Genomic DNA, 18,521 nt, shown 5'->3' with positions numbered 1-18,521 from the left:
AATGTTTTCCTTTTTTCCGGACTAATTGAGATTAAGTGGGCTCAAAGAGGAAATCATATTATTTTATTTTTATAGATATGTGCTTTATTTCAACATCAATAGGGCATACATGTCCAGCAACTCCTGCATGTAATCATATTTGAAATTAGCATTGTGAATGGCTGCATGTGAGTTTTTAGCTGTCATATTTTTATTTGTGTGTTTTTCAACATGTTTTAGTGTGTCGTGTGAACTCTTTTAAGTGCATGTTGTAAAGTATATGCATCTGTCTGTTCGAATGACAGGGGCGTTGTGTATGTGTGTGTGAGCATGTGTGTGTATTTTTGTGTAGCAGAGAGCTCTATTGAGCGTTTGGTTCCCTCCTCCTCCGTGCTCTGTCCCTTTAAGTCCTACCCCTCGGAGACAACAGCAGCTGTTCCATATTCATCAAGCCACTGAGTCTTAAAGAGCCCTATCCTGACCATGGAAAGAGTCATTCCTCTCTCTCGCTCTCTCACGCTCTCTGCATCTTAGCGCTCATCCACCGCTGCCTGCGCTCCTCTCGATCTCGCTGTCTCTCGCCCCCCTCTACCTCTTTCTCCCACTCCCCTCTCTCGATCTCTCATATACACACAGGCACACACATACACGCACAACCATAGACACAGACACAAACACTCTTCAACTCTCTTACGCACACACTCTCGAACACAGTCAGATACAGCATACCTGTGCAGGCTGGGGGAAGCAGTTCTGGAGGGGCTTTTCACCGTTCTCTCTGAGGGTGCTCTGCTGTCATTTTGGGGGAGAAGCAGGTCTCAATTGTTTCCTATTTCCTCTTCCTCTTCTCATTCCTGGAATGCTAAAACTGGACTGATGGACATTTCAGAACTTTGTCTGCCAGACCCTCTCAGCTATCATAACCAGTAGGTGCACTTCTTTCAGCCTTCCTTTTAACATACCCGTCTTTTGTGATGTTGGATATAGCTTTGTTCCCCTCTTGCAATCTTTCTTTCTTTTTCCTCCTCTCTCCTTTCTCTTCATGTTTTCTTGTAGAAGTGCTTGCATTTGTTTCCTTTACAAAGGACCTGCCGATCTCGGCGCTGAACTTTTTACTGCTATTGTTAAGATGCACTGTGCTTTTCCTGGCTCTCTTGCTCACACTCACACACACACACACACACACACACACACACACACACACACACACACACACACACACACACACACACACACACACACACACACACACACACAAACACACTAATGTGCACTATCTGACTCTTTCTCTATATATGTTATGGAGGGCTGTTAATTCATACAGGACTGTCTGCTGCCAGTGATACCCTAAAAGCAACAGGACAGGTGTGCTGTGGTGTGTCTTTGGTTGTGTTCAATAGGGAGAGAGGACCCTTAGCCCTTTAGCACATTGTCAGCCATGTGTGTCACTGTGCACATTTCATTAAGAGCATGGCCGATCAATTAGGAGTAGCTCATTGCAACGTGCAAGTGTGTTTTTCCTAAAAAAAAGGGGGAACGTGTCCTGTTGGGTTAGGAGCTTGTTCTGGGATGGCTTTGTTGTCTGTCCGTGTCCTGGCCAGACTGCCACCCTGACAGAATCAGAATACATTTAAAAAGATTAGATTAAAGTGAATTCATGGAATTAGTGAGGATGAATTGCACGCTGCAATATTTGTATGTCTGGGGATAGACGTATGAAAGAACCGTGTAATCCCAGTGATCAGTCAGATCCATCCCAGCTAGTAGCACATCAGCCAGGCTGCCTGTCTGAGAAGCCCTCATTATCTGTGGGCTTGCTTAAAGTTACCTTGTAATTTTATATGCACTTCTGCTTTTATACATTCATATCTTGTTGGCATGTAGGAGATGTATTTTTTATTTTATAGCTGACTGGTATGATTGCTTGAATAAAAATGGAGAAGTATCTCCAATCCTATTTTATTAATCTACTTTAGAAAGTGTTCTAAAAATACAACAGCTAGATATCTATACATGTATGTTTTAATATACTTTTACAGTACAGCTATATATTTTAGGCCCAATATTCCACTCAGCAGTGACAATCTTTTCATTTGCAGGGTCTGTAAGCATTATCATGTGCTTTTGTTGAAATTCTTTATTCTTGCTGTCACATCCTCATGTAGTATTCCAGACAGTCATTATTTCAACCCATAACTCTTTCCACGCAAAAATCTAATCAGCCAAATGTGTCTGTCGTTGTTGCTGGATTATGATTAAAAGGCATGTCTGCTGAAAGATTGAGATATATTTATTTATTTTTGTCATTTAGCAGATGCTCTTATCCAGAACAACTTACTGGAGCAATTAGGGATAAGTGCCTTGCTCAAGGCCACATCAACAGATTTTTCACCTAGTCGGCTTTTTGGATTCAAACCAGCGGCCTTTCAGTTACTGGCCCAACATTCTTAACCACTAAGCTACCCGCCGCACTATGATATGATAGAAAATAATAAATGAAAGAAGTTCAGTAGTATAGATTTTCATGTATAGTATTTCAAAGCAATACAATCAGAGGAATTCTCAATGGGATGTCATGCAAAAGAGGAAAGGGGTTGAATTATTCTGACAGCCTAAGGATTCACTCACTTGTTTTCAGGAACTCTGGTTTGTGCATTAACCATATCCCGCTCAGAGAGAGAAAAGCCAATCTAGTGAACTCATTAACTCCTTAGACGGACTGTTATAATCTCCTTTGTTTTACAGAGGTTCTATACAACTCTGCCTTTTACGTACACTTCAGTGGTAAAGGGTCAAAGTAACAAACTTGCTCATCATAATATACAATAACTATACAATAACTACTGAGACATATTTAAGATATCTTTATTAGTATTGACGTTTGCATAGTATACTGATTTATTATGAGAAAATTATTTTTAACGCTCAAACCTTTGAAATGCAATCATTCACCTCAAAATGTGACTCTCATGTATTCATTTTTATGATTTTCTTCCAAATCATGTTGTTTGGTGCAATGTTAACAACATTCTAACCTACTTTGGTGGTTATTCACTGTAAGCACTCTAGCCAATATGGGTTGCATAAATTCAATAATTAAATTGCAGTCTATAAAACCAGTTTTTATTTTAGATTGACTGACATTATATTTCCGATAGGGAATGTTGAATTTAAGATCATTGTGGCAAGTGTTTCAACAGAAATTTGCAATATAATGATTTTGGATTTCATTGGAAAGGTGGGCACAGTGCACAATACAAATAATGTTAGTGTTAAATTAAGCAAAGCTTTACTTTGGTGGCTTTAATGATACATGTACACTAGGTGATGCAGAATGATTTATTTATTTTATTTTGCATCATGTAATATAACATATAATATATCATTCAGTGGAATCCGATTATTAGATACAAATAATATTGTATCTCAATGTTGTGTTTCACACTTCCATTCATGTAACATTTTTAAGACAAGCAATTCTAATTTGAAATTTGTACAAAAAATACAACTACAAGGGGTGGTTTGCATTGAAAATACTGACTGTGTTTTACATGTTTTATTTTCTATCACATACGATGAAGAGACAGCGTGTATTTCCTTCTCTTCTGTGATATAGAACAGGTCATATCTGTAAATGTAATATATAACACCATATTAATTATAGGTTTGACATAATTGTGGTGTTCTATGATATAGGTATTAGATGTATGTGCATGTAAAAATGAAATTAGTCATGTATAGCAGGAATTACATACAGTAGATGTTTTGACATGCAATGGCTGGCAATGTCTCAAACATAAATCAGTTTAAGATCAGCTGTGATCTTTTTCATAAATTGCATTGAATTAATTTAGATATTTATGTAAAGTAACACTCTAGTATACACTTAAGATGTATTTGAATTTATTTAAAATAAAACGTCCAACTATTTTTTTTAAATCATCTTTACAAAGCAGTTAATCCGAAAGTAAAATCATTACGCAAAAGATTAAAGACTTTATAATGAAAATAACATTGGACAGCATCTAAAATTGAAGTCTTTGCTTCTAACTAATGCAGTGTTGTTTGTTATAGGACATAGTTTGCATTGAGTTTACAGTGTGTTGTTATCACTGGTCCCTCTGCTTGGTCCGTGGACAGCAGTATTTCCAGCCCCTCGGTGTGGTGTGGTGTGGTGGTGTGTGTCTCCGGTGCTTGGTTGCTGGGATTACTGGGACGTATGTACACCATGTAATTAGCAGAGCAATGATGTAGAAGCAGTGTAGTATGCTGCTCTATAGATTGACCTGGGGGCCTGAGTGACACTGCCTATGACTGTAGGAATCGGATTGAATCAGTGATAGTTTTTATTTCAGACAATATGGAGAGGTATGTATAGCCTATTACTGCTTGTTTGAATTGATCACTCAAATACATTTTCCCTAAAAAAGAGCAATAGTAGGTATGAAGTGGCATGTCTCTCTCCACAGCTTCAGGCTTGCTCTATATTTATTCTCCCTTCTCGATTGAGATGATGGATAGTAAGCTACGTATAGGAAGATTGGGATGGATAGTTAGCTACGTATAGTAAGATTGGGATGATAGTAAGCTACGTATAGTAAGATTGGGATGGATAGTTAGCTACGTATAGTAAGATTGGGATGATAGTAAGCTACGTATAGTAAGATTGGGATGGATAGTTAGCTACGTATAGTAAGATTGGGATGGATAGTAAGCTACGTATAGTAAGATTGGGATGGATAGTTAGCTACGTATAGTAAGATTGGGATGATAGTAAGCTACGTATAGTAAGATTGGGATGGATAGTGAGCTACGTATAGTAAGATTGGGATGATAGATAGTAAACTACATATAGTAAGATTGGGATGGATATTAAGCTACGTGTAGTAAGATTGGGATGGATAGTTAGCTACGTATAGTAAGATTGGGATGGATAGTAAGCTACGTATAGTAAGATTGGGATGGATAGTTAGCTACGTATAGTAAGATTGGGATGATAGTAAGCTACGTATAGTAAGATTGGGATGGATAGTAAGCTACGTATAGTAAGATTGGGATGGATAGTAAGCTACGTATAGTAAGATTGGGATGGATAGTAAACTACATATAGTAAGATTGGGATGGATAGTTAGCTACGTATAGTAAGATTGGGATGATAGTAAGCTACGTATAGTAAGATTGGGATGGATAGTAAGCTACGTATAGTAAGATTGGGATGGATAGTTAGCTACGTATAGTAAGATTGGGATGATAGTAAGCTACGTATAGTAAGATTGGGATGGATAGTGAGCTACATATAGTAAGATTGGGATGATAGATAGTAAACTACATATAGTAAGATTGGGATGGATATTAAGCTACGTGTAGTAAGATTGGGATGGATAGTTAGCTACGTATAGTAAGATTGGGATGGATAGTTAGCTACGTATAGTAAGATTGGGATGGATAGTGAGCTACGTATAGTAAGATTGGGATGATAGTAAGCTACGTATAGTAAGATTGGGATGATCGTAAGCTACGTATAGTAAGATTGGGATGGATAGTAAGCTACGTATAGTAAGATTGGGATGGATAGTTAGCTACGTATAGTAAGATTGGGATGATCGTAAGCTACGTATAGTAAGATTGGGATGGATAGTGAGCTACATATAGTAAGATTGGGATGATAGATAGTAAACTACATATAGTAAGATTGGGATGGATATTAAGCTACGTGTAGTAAGATTGGGATGGATAGTTAGCTACGTATAGTAAGATTGGGATGGATAGTTAGCTACGTATAGTAAGATTGGGATGGATAGTGAGCTACGTATAGTAAGATTGGGATGGATCGTAAGCTACGTATAGTAAGATTGGGATGGATAGTGAGCTACATATAGTAAGATTGGGATGATAGATAGTAAACTACATATAGTAAGATTGGGATGGATAGTAAGCTACGTGTAGTAAGATTGGGATGGATAGTTAGCTACGTATAGTAAGATTGGGATGGATAGTTAGCTACGTATAGTAAGATTGGGATGGATAGTGAGCTACGTATAGTAAGATTGGGATGGATAGTGAGCTACGTATAGTAAGATTGGGATGGATAGTTAGCTACGTATAGTAAGATTGGGATGGATAGTTAGCTACGTATAGTAAGATTGGGATGGATAGTTAGCTACGTATAGTAAGATTGGGATGGATAGTTAGCTACGTATAGTAAGATTGGGATGGATAGTTAGCTACGTATAGTAAGATTGGGATGGATAGTTAGCTACGTATAGTAAGATTGGGATGGATAGTGAGCTACGTATAGTAAGATTGGGATGGATAGTGAGCTACATATAGTAAGATTGGGATGGATAGTGAGCTACATATAGTAAGATTGGGATGGATAGTTAGCTACGTATAGGAAGATTGGGATGGATAGTAAGCTACGTATAGTAAGATTGGGATGGATAGTAAGCTACGTATAGTAAGATTGGGATGGATAGTGAGCTACGTATAGTAAGATTGGGATGATAGATAGTAAACTACATATAGTAAGATTAGGATGGATAGTTAGCTACGTATAGTAAGATTGGGATGGATAGTAAGCTACGTATAGTAAGATTGGGATGATAGTAAGCTACGTATAGTAAGATTGGGATGGATAGTTAGCTACGTATAGTAAGATTGGGATGGATAGTTAGCTACGTATAGTAAGATTGGGATGGATAGTAAGCTACGTATAGTAAGATTGGGATGGATAGGGAGCTACGTATAGGAAGATTGGGATGGATAGTTAGCTACGTATAGTAAGATTGGGATGATATTAAGCTACGTATAGTAAGATTGGGATGGATAGTTAGCTACGTATAGTAAGATTGGGATGGATAGGGAGCTACGTATAGGAAGATTGGGATGATAGATAGTAAACTACATATAGTAAGATTGGGATGATAGTGAGCTACGTATAGTAAGATTGGGATGGATAGTGAGCTACGTATAGTAAGATTAGGATGGATAGTTAGCTACGTATAGTAAGATTGGGATGGATAGTTAGCTACGTATAGTAAGATTGGGATGGATATTAAGCTACGTATAGTAAGATTGGAATGGATAGTAAGCTACGTATAGTAAGATTGGGATGGATAGTAAGCTACGTATAGTAAGATTGGGATGGATAGTAAGCTACGTATAGTAAGATTGGGATGGATAGTAAGCTACGTATAGTAAGATTGGGATGGATAGTGAGCTACATATAGTAAGATTGGGATGATAGATAGTAAACTACATATAGTAAGATTGGGATGGATATTAAGCTACGTGTAGTAAGATTGGGATGGATAGTGAGCTACGTATAGTAAGATTAGGATGGATAGTAAGCTACATATAGTAAGATTGGGATGGATAGTGAGCTACATATAGTAAGATTAGGATGGATAGTAAGCTACATATAGTAAGATTGGGATGGATAGTGAGCTACGTATAGTAAGATTAGGATGGATAGTGAGCTACGTATAGTAAGATTGGGATGGATAGTAAGCTACATATAGTAAGATTGGGATGGATAGTGAGCTACGTATAGTAAGATTAGGATGGATATTAAGCTACGTATAGTAAGATTAGGATGGATAGTAAGCTACATATAGTAAGATTGGGATGGATAGTGAGCTACGTATAGGAAGATTGGGATGGATAGTGAGCTACATATAGTAAGATTGGGATGGATAGTGAGCTACGTATAGTAAGATTGGGATGGATAGTGAGCTACATATAGTAAGATTGGGATGGATAGTGAGCCAGATATAGCAAGATTGGGATGGATAGTAAGCTGAAATTCACAGAACTTGATTTGTTTAAGTTGAAGTCTCTCTTGGTTCAGGCAGCAGGAGGTAACATATGGCAGTCAGACAGGCTTATTGTTGCTCTCCTATTGCTCTGGCTGTTTCAGCGCAAGTCAGAAATCAGCCAATGCTGAGGGTTGTCAGTTTGAGTTCATCTGGGCTCGCTAGCAAACACACACGCTGAGCGGCAGGCAGCTGATTGAGACAGGACTCCTCTCTATCCCTAAATGTTCCATCAACACCCTCACTGCTCCTCCCAGCCATACTCTACATGTCCATTTTTCATTTAGTAAATGCTTTCTGATGCATTTTCATAAAAAAGCAAAAGTTAGAACACAGCAATGAATTATATTTCAATTTGTTTGACTTCATTTCCAGGTTGCTACATTAGGCTCAGTAAAATGCCAATCTCTAACATGCCCATCTCTAACATGCCCATCTCTAACATTCTTGTCCCTTTTCTCTTTATTCTTATTAGGTTTCAGAGAACAAGGCGAGGGAATTACATTAGTGTAGCTTAAGTTAAAAGCTCTTTGCTCTTTGACCAAGTGTTTCAGTGTTATTGGGTTAATCTGATTTTTGCTGTCTTCATGGAGATGCTATCGCAGGGTAGAGGTAGTGGCGGGTAACCAAAGCAGTCCTGCACAGACACCATCCAGATGGGATCAGCTTACGGTAATTTGGTTTCAGAATACATTACCAGAAGAGGCTCCTGGCCGAGAACGGCCACCCCGCTAAGAGCCAGGAGTCTGTGGTCGCTGTGGCCACTGCAGACAGCCAGCTCCAGCCGGCCCAGGTGACCACCGCTGTTCCCTGGCCCATTCCAACCCTCCTCCTGCCTCTCTCCCTCTGCACTTAAGGGAAGGTGTCGGGATACGTGCCTTTTAAGAAAAACCTAATGTTTTAAATTCAATTTGTCACCCAATTCTAAATGCATCTCCTTGTACCAACAGGGCTTCGTTGTCCAATTCATTAGGGCGATTACTCAGTCCACTGGCCACACTGGAGCCCTCACATTTCTGGTAAGCCCTGCATATAAGTATCATTTCTTTCACTGTAAACATGTCACTCAGACCAGGCTGTTCAGGGAGGGTGGGGGGGGTGTTGTCCCCAGCCCCCAGGGCGTTAAGGGATGCAGAGTGGATTGACCCTCCCTGCTCTCCATTTTTTTTCTGTGTGTTTGTAATTGTTGGCTACTTGCATCTGCTTTTTAAGGGAAGCTCTTCACACCACTTCACTTACACCTTCACATGCAGTGTCACCCTTCACTCTTCCCCGCTCTGGCCCTTCATGCATCCTTCTCCCCCAGTTAACAAGGCAGGACAGAATATAAGGACAGAGTATTGAGATTCAAACTAAACTAACTGCACACATCTACTTCACCTTCCCTGAACATAGCATCCCGGGGTCCCATTTAACTAGGGCCTCATTGAGATGCTTACTTAGTTCTTGTAGGGCACATAATAAAGATGATAAATTCCTAGACATATGGGATAGAGCATGGTTTTTACTGAACTAAGTGGACTTCAACTTATGTTTGTTTGATGTTTCTTTGATCATTTTGCTTTTGATTACAGACTGTTTATGTGAAGTGTGTGTACTGATATAGTTTATCTCAGAAGACCTCGATAATTGTTTTTAACACCCATTGTTAACACTCTAAAATGACAGCTTTATTTTGGATACCATGACTCATACTAGCTCATGCAGTGTTTGGCCTTTCTAGTCTTTTCTGTAATGAGCCGCCTGTCACTTTGACCGTTTCACGACATCCAACTTCACTGAAACCACCAAACGTCACCACAAGTCCCTCCTGATTTTAGCCACGGTAACCTTGGACACCTTCACTGCAGTGTGAGAATGTGTTTAAAAATAACCAGGTCCATTAGTCTAGGAGGATAATGCTAGCCTGGCTACGTGGGCTACTCTCACGCCCTTGTGGCAGCGAAGTGCTATCACTGACACGGTGCGTCAGCACTTCTTTCTGTTGCTCCAACACTGAAAGGCCCCTCTTGATTCACACACGCGCACACACACACACACATAAGGAGGCTCAGATGGAGGATTGTCAGAGAAGCTGTGGAAAAAGTGTAAAAACATAATAACTGCGTTCTGAATATTATAATACATTATTAGTTCTCATGAGAATATACGATTTCAGAGTCCATGAGTATGCCAAGATTTGTTTTTCTAACACATTGGGACAAACAGCTGTAATTACATATGTATTACTAATATTCACTGCACAGTGAATATGTGGTTAGAGTGTGATTATCCAGTTATAGTTGAATCATTGAAGATCTTTCTTTGGTTTGGTGTGTTACTCATCTCGTCATCTGTCTGTTTTCATTCATTCCTCTCTCTGTCTGTATTTGCGTCTGCTTTGCCGCCCAATAGAACCCAGACTGAATGATAATTCTGCAGCTTTTAGATACACTCTGTCTTAAATGTAATGGAGGGAACATGCTAAGTCCGCTAATTTACACTTGGTAAAAAGCGTGACGTGGAGTGGACGATGCGGGCGTTTATCAGTGAATGTTATTGGTATTGAGCGGCCAGTCCTTTGAAGGTTATGTTTCTGAGCAGTAATTGAAATGCAAAATAACATTAGGATCGATGGTTAGCTCTGTTTATTTATGAAATCAATATTGAAACCGTCCGTCACAATAGCAGCTCTGATTCTTACTGACAGCTTAAGTACGGATGGACTGACTCCACGCGGCCTCTGCAGCCCTTCCAGGCCTCCCAGCCATAACAGCTGTTACCCTGAGAGCCATTTGCCTCCTTGCTCTGCCCTGCCCTACTCTGTTCTGTTCTGTCCTGGCCGCCCAAGCAGACTGATGGCATGGAGCATTCTAGGAGGTTCTGAAGACATATTGTAGGACTGTCTGAATGACAGCATTTATGGGCTTGGATGAGGATCGACACTAAAGCTACAAGTTCAAGAGTTTCCATTAATACTGGAGTAAATGCAATCCAGTCTTGATGTAAAGGGTGTGACATTGTAGGGTGTGTACATACTCATCGGACCCTCGCTGTTGTTGTGTGCATGTGTCTCTCCCACAGAGAGAGAACACTAGCACGTTCTCCTGGTTGGGTTTGCCTGCCCTGGGACCAGAGCTTCTAAATCACCAACCATTAACATCCTAGCATGCAGGCTAACTACTGGCCACCCTCTGCTTCAGTGTGCAGTGCTAGTTTCACTGTGGTGACTGGGAATATTTATTGATGTGTTTATTTCCTAGGGTCCTTGTCAATAGGCTTTGTAGTCGCATTACATAATGGAAGGGAATCTTGTAGTTTGGGGTTTTCGGTAAATTGAAAATGTTGAATTTTAGATTTTTTTTGTTGTTGAATATTAGCAGGGCCAATGAGAGATTTCTGGGGGGTTCACCTGTGAGTTAGAAATGTGTCACTGACAGTCGTCGGCTGTGATCTTTTTCTGGGGTTTGTCTTTTAGGAAGGTTACAGCGTCCATTTCATTTCTTGTTTTAATTCAATGTCAAAGTTCTATCTTCTCTACGTAAATCAAAGTCCATTAGATGTCCGTTTTGTCCCTCTCAGTGCTGTGCTGACCCGTGGCTGTCTCAGTAAACCAGACGGCATTATAATGTCAATCTTTATTCATCATTCTCTCTGCCTTAGAGAAGCCTCTCGGCTTTCATTTCTGGAATGTCATAGCAGGGGCATGGACATACATGATGCCGTAGAGGGTACATTGAGGCTTGGCAGGGGGTATTGCATGTGTTATGGAAGGTGGAAGCTAGTCATGTTGTGTTTTTACATGTTTGTGTTTGACCTTTTTATAATTTCATATTTGTGTACCCAGTACCCTCAAATGCACACAAAACCCAGTGAAATGGTTTAGTTGAGCTGAGTAGTATAAACTGCCAGGTAGCTCTTTCACTAACACTGCTCTGACACCAGACGGTGTCGGCTGCTGAGATGTATGTTTAGATTGCCCCCTGAAGGAGACTCATTAATTCAAAAAATATCCCCAAAGTTTAATTATTCCTGAATGGCGTGGTGTTGGATGTCAGCATATAAATCATCCACCCCACCCACCTTTTTATAATCACCACTATTTATGGGGAGTGAGGGGAGGGTCTGGGACATGAGCCTGTAAAGAGCTGGGGACCAGGGAGAGACTAGGGAGAGACCAGGGAGAGACCACGGATAGACTAGGGAGATACCAGAGAGACTAGGGAGAGACTAGGGAGAGACTAGGGAGAGACTAGGGAGAGACCAGGGAGAGACCAGGGAGAGACTAGGGGGAGACCAGGGAGAGACTAGGGAGAGACTAGGGAGAGACTAGGGAGAGACCAGGAGGAGACTAGGGGCAGACCAGGGAGAGACTAGGGAGAGACTAGGGAGAGACCAGGGAGAGACTAGGGAGAGACTAGGGAGAGACCAGGCAGAGACCAGGGAGAGACTAGGGAGAGACTAGGGAGAGACTAGGGAGAGACCAGGGAGAGACCAGGGAGAGACCAGGGAGAGACTAGGGAGAGACCAGGGAGAGACTAGGGAGAGACTAGGGAGAGACCAGGGAGAGACCAGGGAGAGACTAGGGAGAGACTAGGGAGAGACCAGGGAGAGACTAGGGAGAGACTAGGGAGAGACCAGGCAGAGACCAGGGAGAGACTAGGGAGAGACCAGGCAGAGACCAGGGAGAGACTAGGGAGAGACCAGGCAGAGACCAGGGAGAGACTAGGGAGAGACTAGGGAGAGACCAGGGAGAGACCAGGGAGAGACTAGGGAGAGACTAGGGAGAGACTAGGGAGAGACCAGGCAGAGACCAGGGAGAGACTAGGGAGAGACTAGGGAGAGACCAGGAGGAGACTAGGGGCAGACCAGGGAGAGACTAGGGAGAGACCAGGCAGAGACCAGGGAGAGACTAGGGAGAGACTAGGGAGAGGGGCCCTGAGTGTCTCTGGAGCGATTTGAAGGGCTTTAACACACCATCCCATAGCCGTGAAATAAAGGCCTGGGGCCGGTTCCATACAGTGGAATAACTAGAGATCATTGGTGTCCTCTGCATCGAAAGAGATTCAGTTATCGCCTCAAAGATGATGAAAACAAACAAACAAATCTAATTCATTTTGTCCTCACATTTTTATCAGCATACTGTATGTTCAACATTGAACATTATTTCAGTGTTCCATATTCCACCAAAAATGTGGAACTCATCCATGTGCTATGTTTATGTGTGAGCCTGTGTAAACATTGACACATTTGATTGCGGTTAAATTATTCTGGACACCTGATAAACCCGTTAGTCTTGCCTTGTGTGTGTATATATATTGTGTGTGTGTTTGGCCCTTCCTCTGATGAAGAGGGTAATTTATGGTAGTGGCAGGACGGGCTCTTTGTTTAAAGCAGGTAGAGTTCCCCCCTAAACAAGGACAGCCTATCAGAGGAAGATTAATGAAGTAATTTCATGCATGGCTCCTTGCCTCTGTCCCCCTGTACTCGGAGTCACTGTGTCTCAACCTGTGATTTACATTGGTCTGCCTTAAATAGGCTTAACCCTTTACAATAATATTTCCTCTGTTTGTCCACACACACTGCAGAGTGCATGCGATGACTTTAACCCTATACACACCCTCTGTGCATTAGTCATATTTCTAGAAATATATGTGTGTTCTAGTTAGATTTGACATGCATGTATAGTTTCCCTTGCTGGTTATACAGTAGTTCTCCTTGGTTCACAGGGTTGTGTCTGTGCTGGTTCCAGAACAGTGTTGTGTGGTATACAGCTGGAGCCAGATCTCTGTGCTTGTGGTTTAGGCCAGGGAATAGAACGGCTGGTAAGGCTCAGTTAGGAAAGGGGGATACCTAGTCAGTTGTACAACTGAATGCATTCAACTGAAATGTGTCTTCCGCATTTAACCCAACCCCTCTGAATCAGAGAGGTGCGGGGGGCTGCCATAATCGACATCCACGTCTTCGGTTAGACATGGTGAAGTGTATGGGATCTGAATTACACAACACTGTTTATGATTAGGCATTAGGCATCCACTGCCAACGATTAATGCTCTCGATGACACATTTGATGGTGGCTAATTATTTTGCTGAAAGAGCACCATTAGACTTTCTTCCTACAGTGAGATGTGATGATACAGAATAGCTCCCTGAGCTACTCTACTCTACAGGGAGCTTCTCTGCTGTGTATGCAGAGTAGTATGTTAACTGTTTTATTGCCGTAGAACCATGTCTGAAGTGGTAACCCACTCCCTAACAGAGTTCTGGCATCTTCAACTGATCTTTCCTACCGTCATTTGTTTTCCGAGGATTCTTAGCCCTTTTCAGAATAGGATCTCTCCAGTGTCACTCAGGCAGTTTACGTCAGACAAACAGCAGTGCCTGTATCATAAGACGGCCTGTTTTTCCTGCCAGCATCGTTTCAACAGGAAGAAAAGAGGGGGGATCAATAGATGTGATCTGTGTCTTGGGCAGCCAGCACTGTCTTGTGGCTGGCCTGTTGGAGCATGGGGCTCATGTTGTCGTAGTGGGTGAGCTCATGGCTTTATAAAGACTACAGTGACATCGCTGTGGAGCAGCTAAATTTAATCCTCTGTTGGAGACTGAAAAACTGAATTGGCCGGGCCACGGAGCTGCATGGTCCCCGCAGTGGTAACCCTGCACCACCCAGCTCCATCCAGCCCCATCCCCTGGCCTACGGACTATTGATCTGGGGCCCACGCCGCTCTCCATAAGCACGCATAAACAGCCCTGTCTCCCTTCCGCTCTCTCTCTCTCTCTCTCTCTCTCTCTCTCTCTCTCTCTCTCTTTCGCTATCACACCCTCTTTTTTTCTTTCTGTTTGTCTGTCTCTCTTACTCCTCTATTGTGTTCTTCTATAGATCAGCACATTATACATCTCTGTCAGCTGACGTGTCCGTTAACAAAGAGGGCCCGCCCATCCCACCCCCTTTACACCTACCCTGCCCCTTCCTCTATCTGTTTAGAGCAGGCCTAATGAATGAGAAAATCCCAAATTAGGAGGTTTTCCCAAACTAAGAATAAAATGGGTCTCTATTGGGTGCAGGGAGTGCCTCTAACCTCTATACCAACCACTGCCTCCTTTAACATTTACTACGATGCGTCTCCCCCTCCCTACTTACACACACACCTCCCCATTCCCCTGATGGTCATTAACCTGGACCCAGTTATATAGAAAGACATCCTCCCCCCAAGCTCTGATCCCCCCCATCCCATTTCATTTACATGGCCCCATGTGAATACAGACAACCTCCAGAAACGTCTCCTAAAGATGACGTTTGTCTGTATTCCAGTGATTGTAGCCAGTCAGCCTGGTCCTGGTTCCAGTCAGTCAGGCCTCTCTCCCTAAATGAGTCGTCCTCCATGCAGCCGAGCAGTAAGAGGTGACGGTGGCCCCTGGAGGTGAGGTCACCATGGCAGCTGCCAGTGGGCTCTGGAGGTGGCGGGAGGCTGAGCGAGACTGAGACGGTCTGTCAGGAGCTAATTGAGTTCCTCCTCCTGCGCTGACTCTGGGCCAGTGGCTTATCAGGGACATCGCCAAGGGGCCTCCAGGCAGATCTGCCCCTACTGGGGCATCTGATATCACCATCACCCCGCCTGTGGATGTCACCCCCCCCAGTAGGAGCAGAGAGGGGGGCTGGGGGCTGGGGTGAGGTTAGCCAACGCTATCAAACCATGTTTTTGGCATCCCACAGCCCACAGCCAGAGAGTGAACAGTACATTCTAAAATGATCTCATGCCTTTGTAAAACTCAAAGGAGGAATCATTTGAGTACACATTTTACATCTCTCCCCATTTTACATCTCTCCCCATTTTACATCTCTCCCCATTTTTCATCTCTCGCCATTTTTCATCTCTCCCCATTTTACATCTCTCCCCATTTTGAGTTGAGCTTTTATTATAAACACTCGAGGTGTGTGATGTGCTCATGTAAAAAGTCAATGCTAATGTGAATAAGAGATACAGAATGTCTGAGTGTCTGTGTCTGTGTTTAACACTTCAGTACGGGCATTAGCACCCTACAGAAGTCAGCATAGAGCTCACAGCAGGAATACTTACAAATTGGCCCAATTAGTTTCTCCAGGCTCTGTCGTGTTCCTGTGACAGTGTGCAGAATGTTCAGGCCGTGTTCAGAATGCTTCTGGCGGCCCAGCCAGGGAAGGGAAGGGAAGGGAAGCGCTGAGACATGGGGATGAGTGCTCTTTAGTTCCCTCTCCTTCTGAAGAAGAGGAGCGGAGAGCGGGAGAGGAGCGGGAGAGGAGATCATTAGGGCAGCTAATCCTGGTCACAGCAGCAGCACTGGAATGATATCAGGGATCTGAAATGCTGTTAGGAGGACCAGCTGGAATCTGATTAAAACCAAACTGCTCAGTGTGCTTTTGTGGGCCCATAACCCACCACTCAGCATGAATGTTGATCCGTACAAAGGGAACAAAAGGAGGAGGAAAATGGAGAGAAAGAGAGAAAGAGAGATATCTTTGACATGCAGTCCTCCAGTATGCAGCCAAGCAGCATAATGGGAAAGACACTTACTGAACCTGAGAAGAAGACAACTATGGATTTCACAACATACCTGGGTCTTCATCAGTTCAGTAGACCTTTTCATTTTATGTCCTGTCTGGGATACATCCTAATTAGCACCTGGTCTATATGTTGTATTTTTATTAACACAATTCCTGCTGTCAAATTATTCATGTTCATATTTTATTTGCCATATTAATAATAGTATTTATAGATTTAATTTGAACCTGTCCCATTTGAGAATAAGATTAATAGAATATTAATAGAAATGTAAGAAAATATTTGACGAATGTACACTAGGTTCAAATGGTTAGTATTCATTCAATGTCATTAATCAATATAAGCAGCCTTGTTAGAAATATAAGCACAGCGGTAGCATAATGTGTCAATGCAGAATGAGTTAAGGAGATTCTAGCCAGCACATGTATTATAAATGACCACATAGAGCTGGAGGGGAAACAGTTAAGACACTTATGCAATTATGCTAAGTGTCACCCTGGAGGTGACCTTTGAACTGGGGTTAAGCTTACTCTGAATTTGTGAAATAAAAGCTAAATGGAACCTTCCCGCATGCTGCCATTTTAAATATATTGCCTTTAATAAGCCGAGTGCATGTGACCTATTATACAGGTGCACAGAGCTATCTAAAGCAGAGAACATAAAGCAGATGAATAGAGGCTCCTTTCATTAATTTATGTGGATGCAATCCGCAAGAGTAATTTAAACAGCGACATTACGTTAAAAAGCATCAAGGGAATGGAGCTTTTTATTTCATTATCTTGTTATTTTCTTATTTTGTTCTCACTTTCTAAGAGTACATAGAGTCATCTGTTTGAGATATAAATATTCCTTAAAACACGAAGAGAGAAAAAAATCTTCAAACTTCCTTGGTTTTACTTTTACCTAATTTTTTGTAGGTATTGTCCAACTTGTTTTTATAGTTACTGTGAGAAATGCTGTAAATAGAGTACCATGATACCTAGTAAAAAGTGTGGTTATGGGTTTTATATTATGTACGCTCTATATTGAAAAAATTCCCGGAGTGTTCAGCCGAAGGGCTTATTCCACAAGGTCAACGGTTTTAACAGAGGGCATTTTTTATTATTTATTTTAGCAGTTAACCTTTTTGTGAATTTCCAGAGGTGGTGGGCACCTGGACCTCCAATGAATATACATGACAGGAGGGAGGGAAACCCGGGAATTAGATTTAATTTGACATGCTGACCCTCATCTCCACGGGCCCATGAAGCCAGGGTGAGAAAATAAGGTTGACCCTCTGACCTCTGGGCCTGAACCCTACTGTCACCCACCCTTACAATTAAATCAACCAGAGAGAAAGAGACAGCTATCCCGGCTGGCCCTTCTCTAGCTGGCCGATGGGGATATGGAAAAGGTCTCTGTATCACCCTCTCTGCACTCTGAGACGGCCGACCGTGTGTCGGATAGATCCTGATGGAGACGTTAGGCGTACTGGTAGAGAGTATCCCCTCTCTTCCTGTGCTGCTGATGGGAAACTGACATGTCAACTATGGAAACATTACCATTAGTTGGCAACATATTAATATAACTAATGTACTAAAGCAGGACTTAGGCTGTCTAGCTGCCATCAACCATGAACGCCGGGGTCTGCATTTGCATAGGCCATGCAAGGCTCAATTTCATTAATGTGGGCGAGTGCAGATGACCTTTCACCTTGTCAGTGGTGCCTAATGCAGAGGTGTGTGTGTGTGACCCTGCCACGACCCTGATGGGTCGCTGTGTCCACACGACCTTTAGAAAGCATAGAGGTTATCCATCTCTCATAGCGCTCTATCTCCTCAATTCCCTCTGTTTGTCCAGGAAAAGACCAGGCTAGAAGAATCCGCTTTAAATGTGGTGGCGACAGAAATACATTTGTATGGACAAAGAGCTGTTTTAGGGTTAGTTGCATTGTATCGACACAACCAGAGGTTGCAATTTATTTCGGTCACGGCAGGCAATACATCAGATGAGATGCTGTTATTAACCAGACAGTGAACAAAGTCAATATCCTTCTTTTTCTTTTTGCCTGCCTGCTGATTCAAGGAGACTGCTCCTGGTATGTTCTCTGTATTCTGGCTCCAGTCTGAAATATGGATCCCAGGAATGCAGTCGTCCCTGTGTTAGCATTGACTGTGTTCCTGTGTTAACGAGTGTGGTCGGTGTTGAATGTGTTTATTTCACCTGTGTG

At 42.2% G+C, this 18,521-nt stretch overlaps 1 protein-coding gene across 1 annotated transcript in view; it reads left to right on the top strand.

Annotated features, from left to right (window-relative positions):
* The first annotated feature begins 420 nt into the window (after positions 1-420).
* The window catches only part of LOC106590180 (estrogen-related receptor beta), a 66,635-nt gene continuing 48,534 nt past the window's right edge, over positions 421-18,521 (top strand). The window contains exons 1-3 of the mRNA XM_045716101.1: positions 421-905; positions 8,387-8,586; positions 8,744-8,812. Coding sequence (XP_045572057.1) covers positions 8,450-8,586; positions 8,744-8,812 — 206 coding nt within the window. The 5' untranslated portion in view covers positions 421-905; positions 8,387-8,449. The remainder of the gene's footprint in view (positions 906-8,386; positions 8,587-8,743; positions 8,813-18,521) is intronic.

Source organism: Salmo salar, chromosome ssa01 (genome assembly GCF_905237065.1).
Source record: "Salmo salar chromosome ssa01, Ssal_v3.1, whole genome shotgun sequence".
Taxonomy (NCBI): domain Eukaryota; kingdom Metazoa; phylum Chordata; class Actinopteri; order Salmoniformes; family Salmonidae; genus Salmo; species Salmo salar.
Note: the sequence above shows the minus strand (reverse complement) of the source record. Positions and strands in the feature narration are given on the sequence as shown.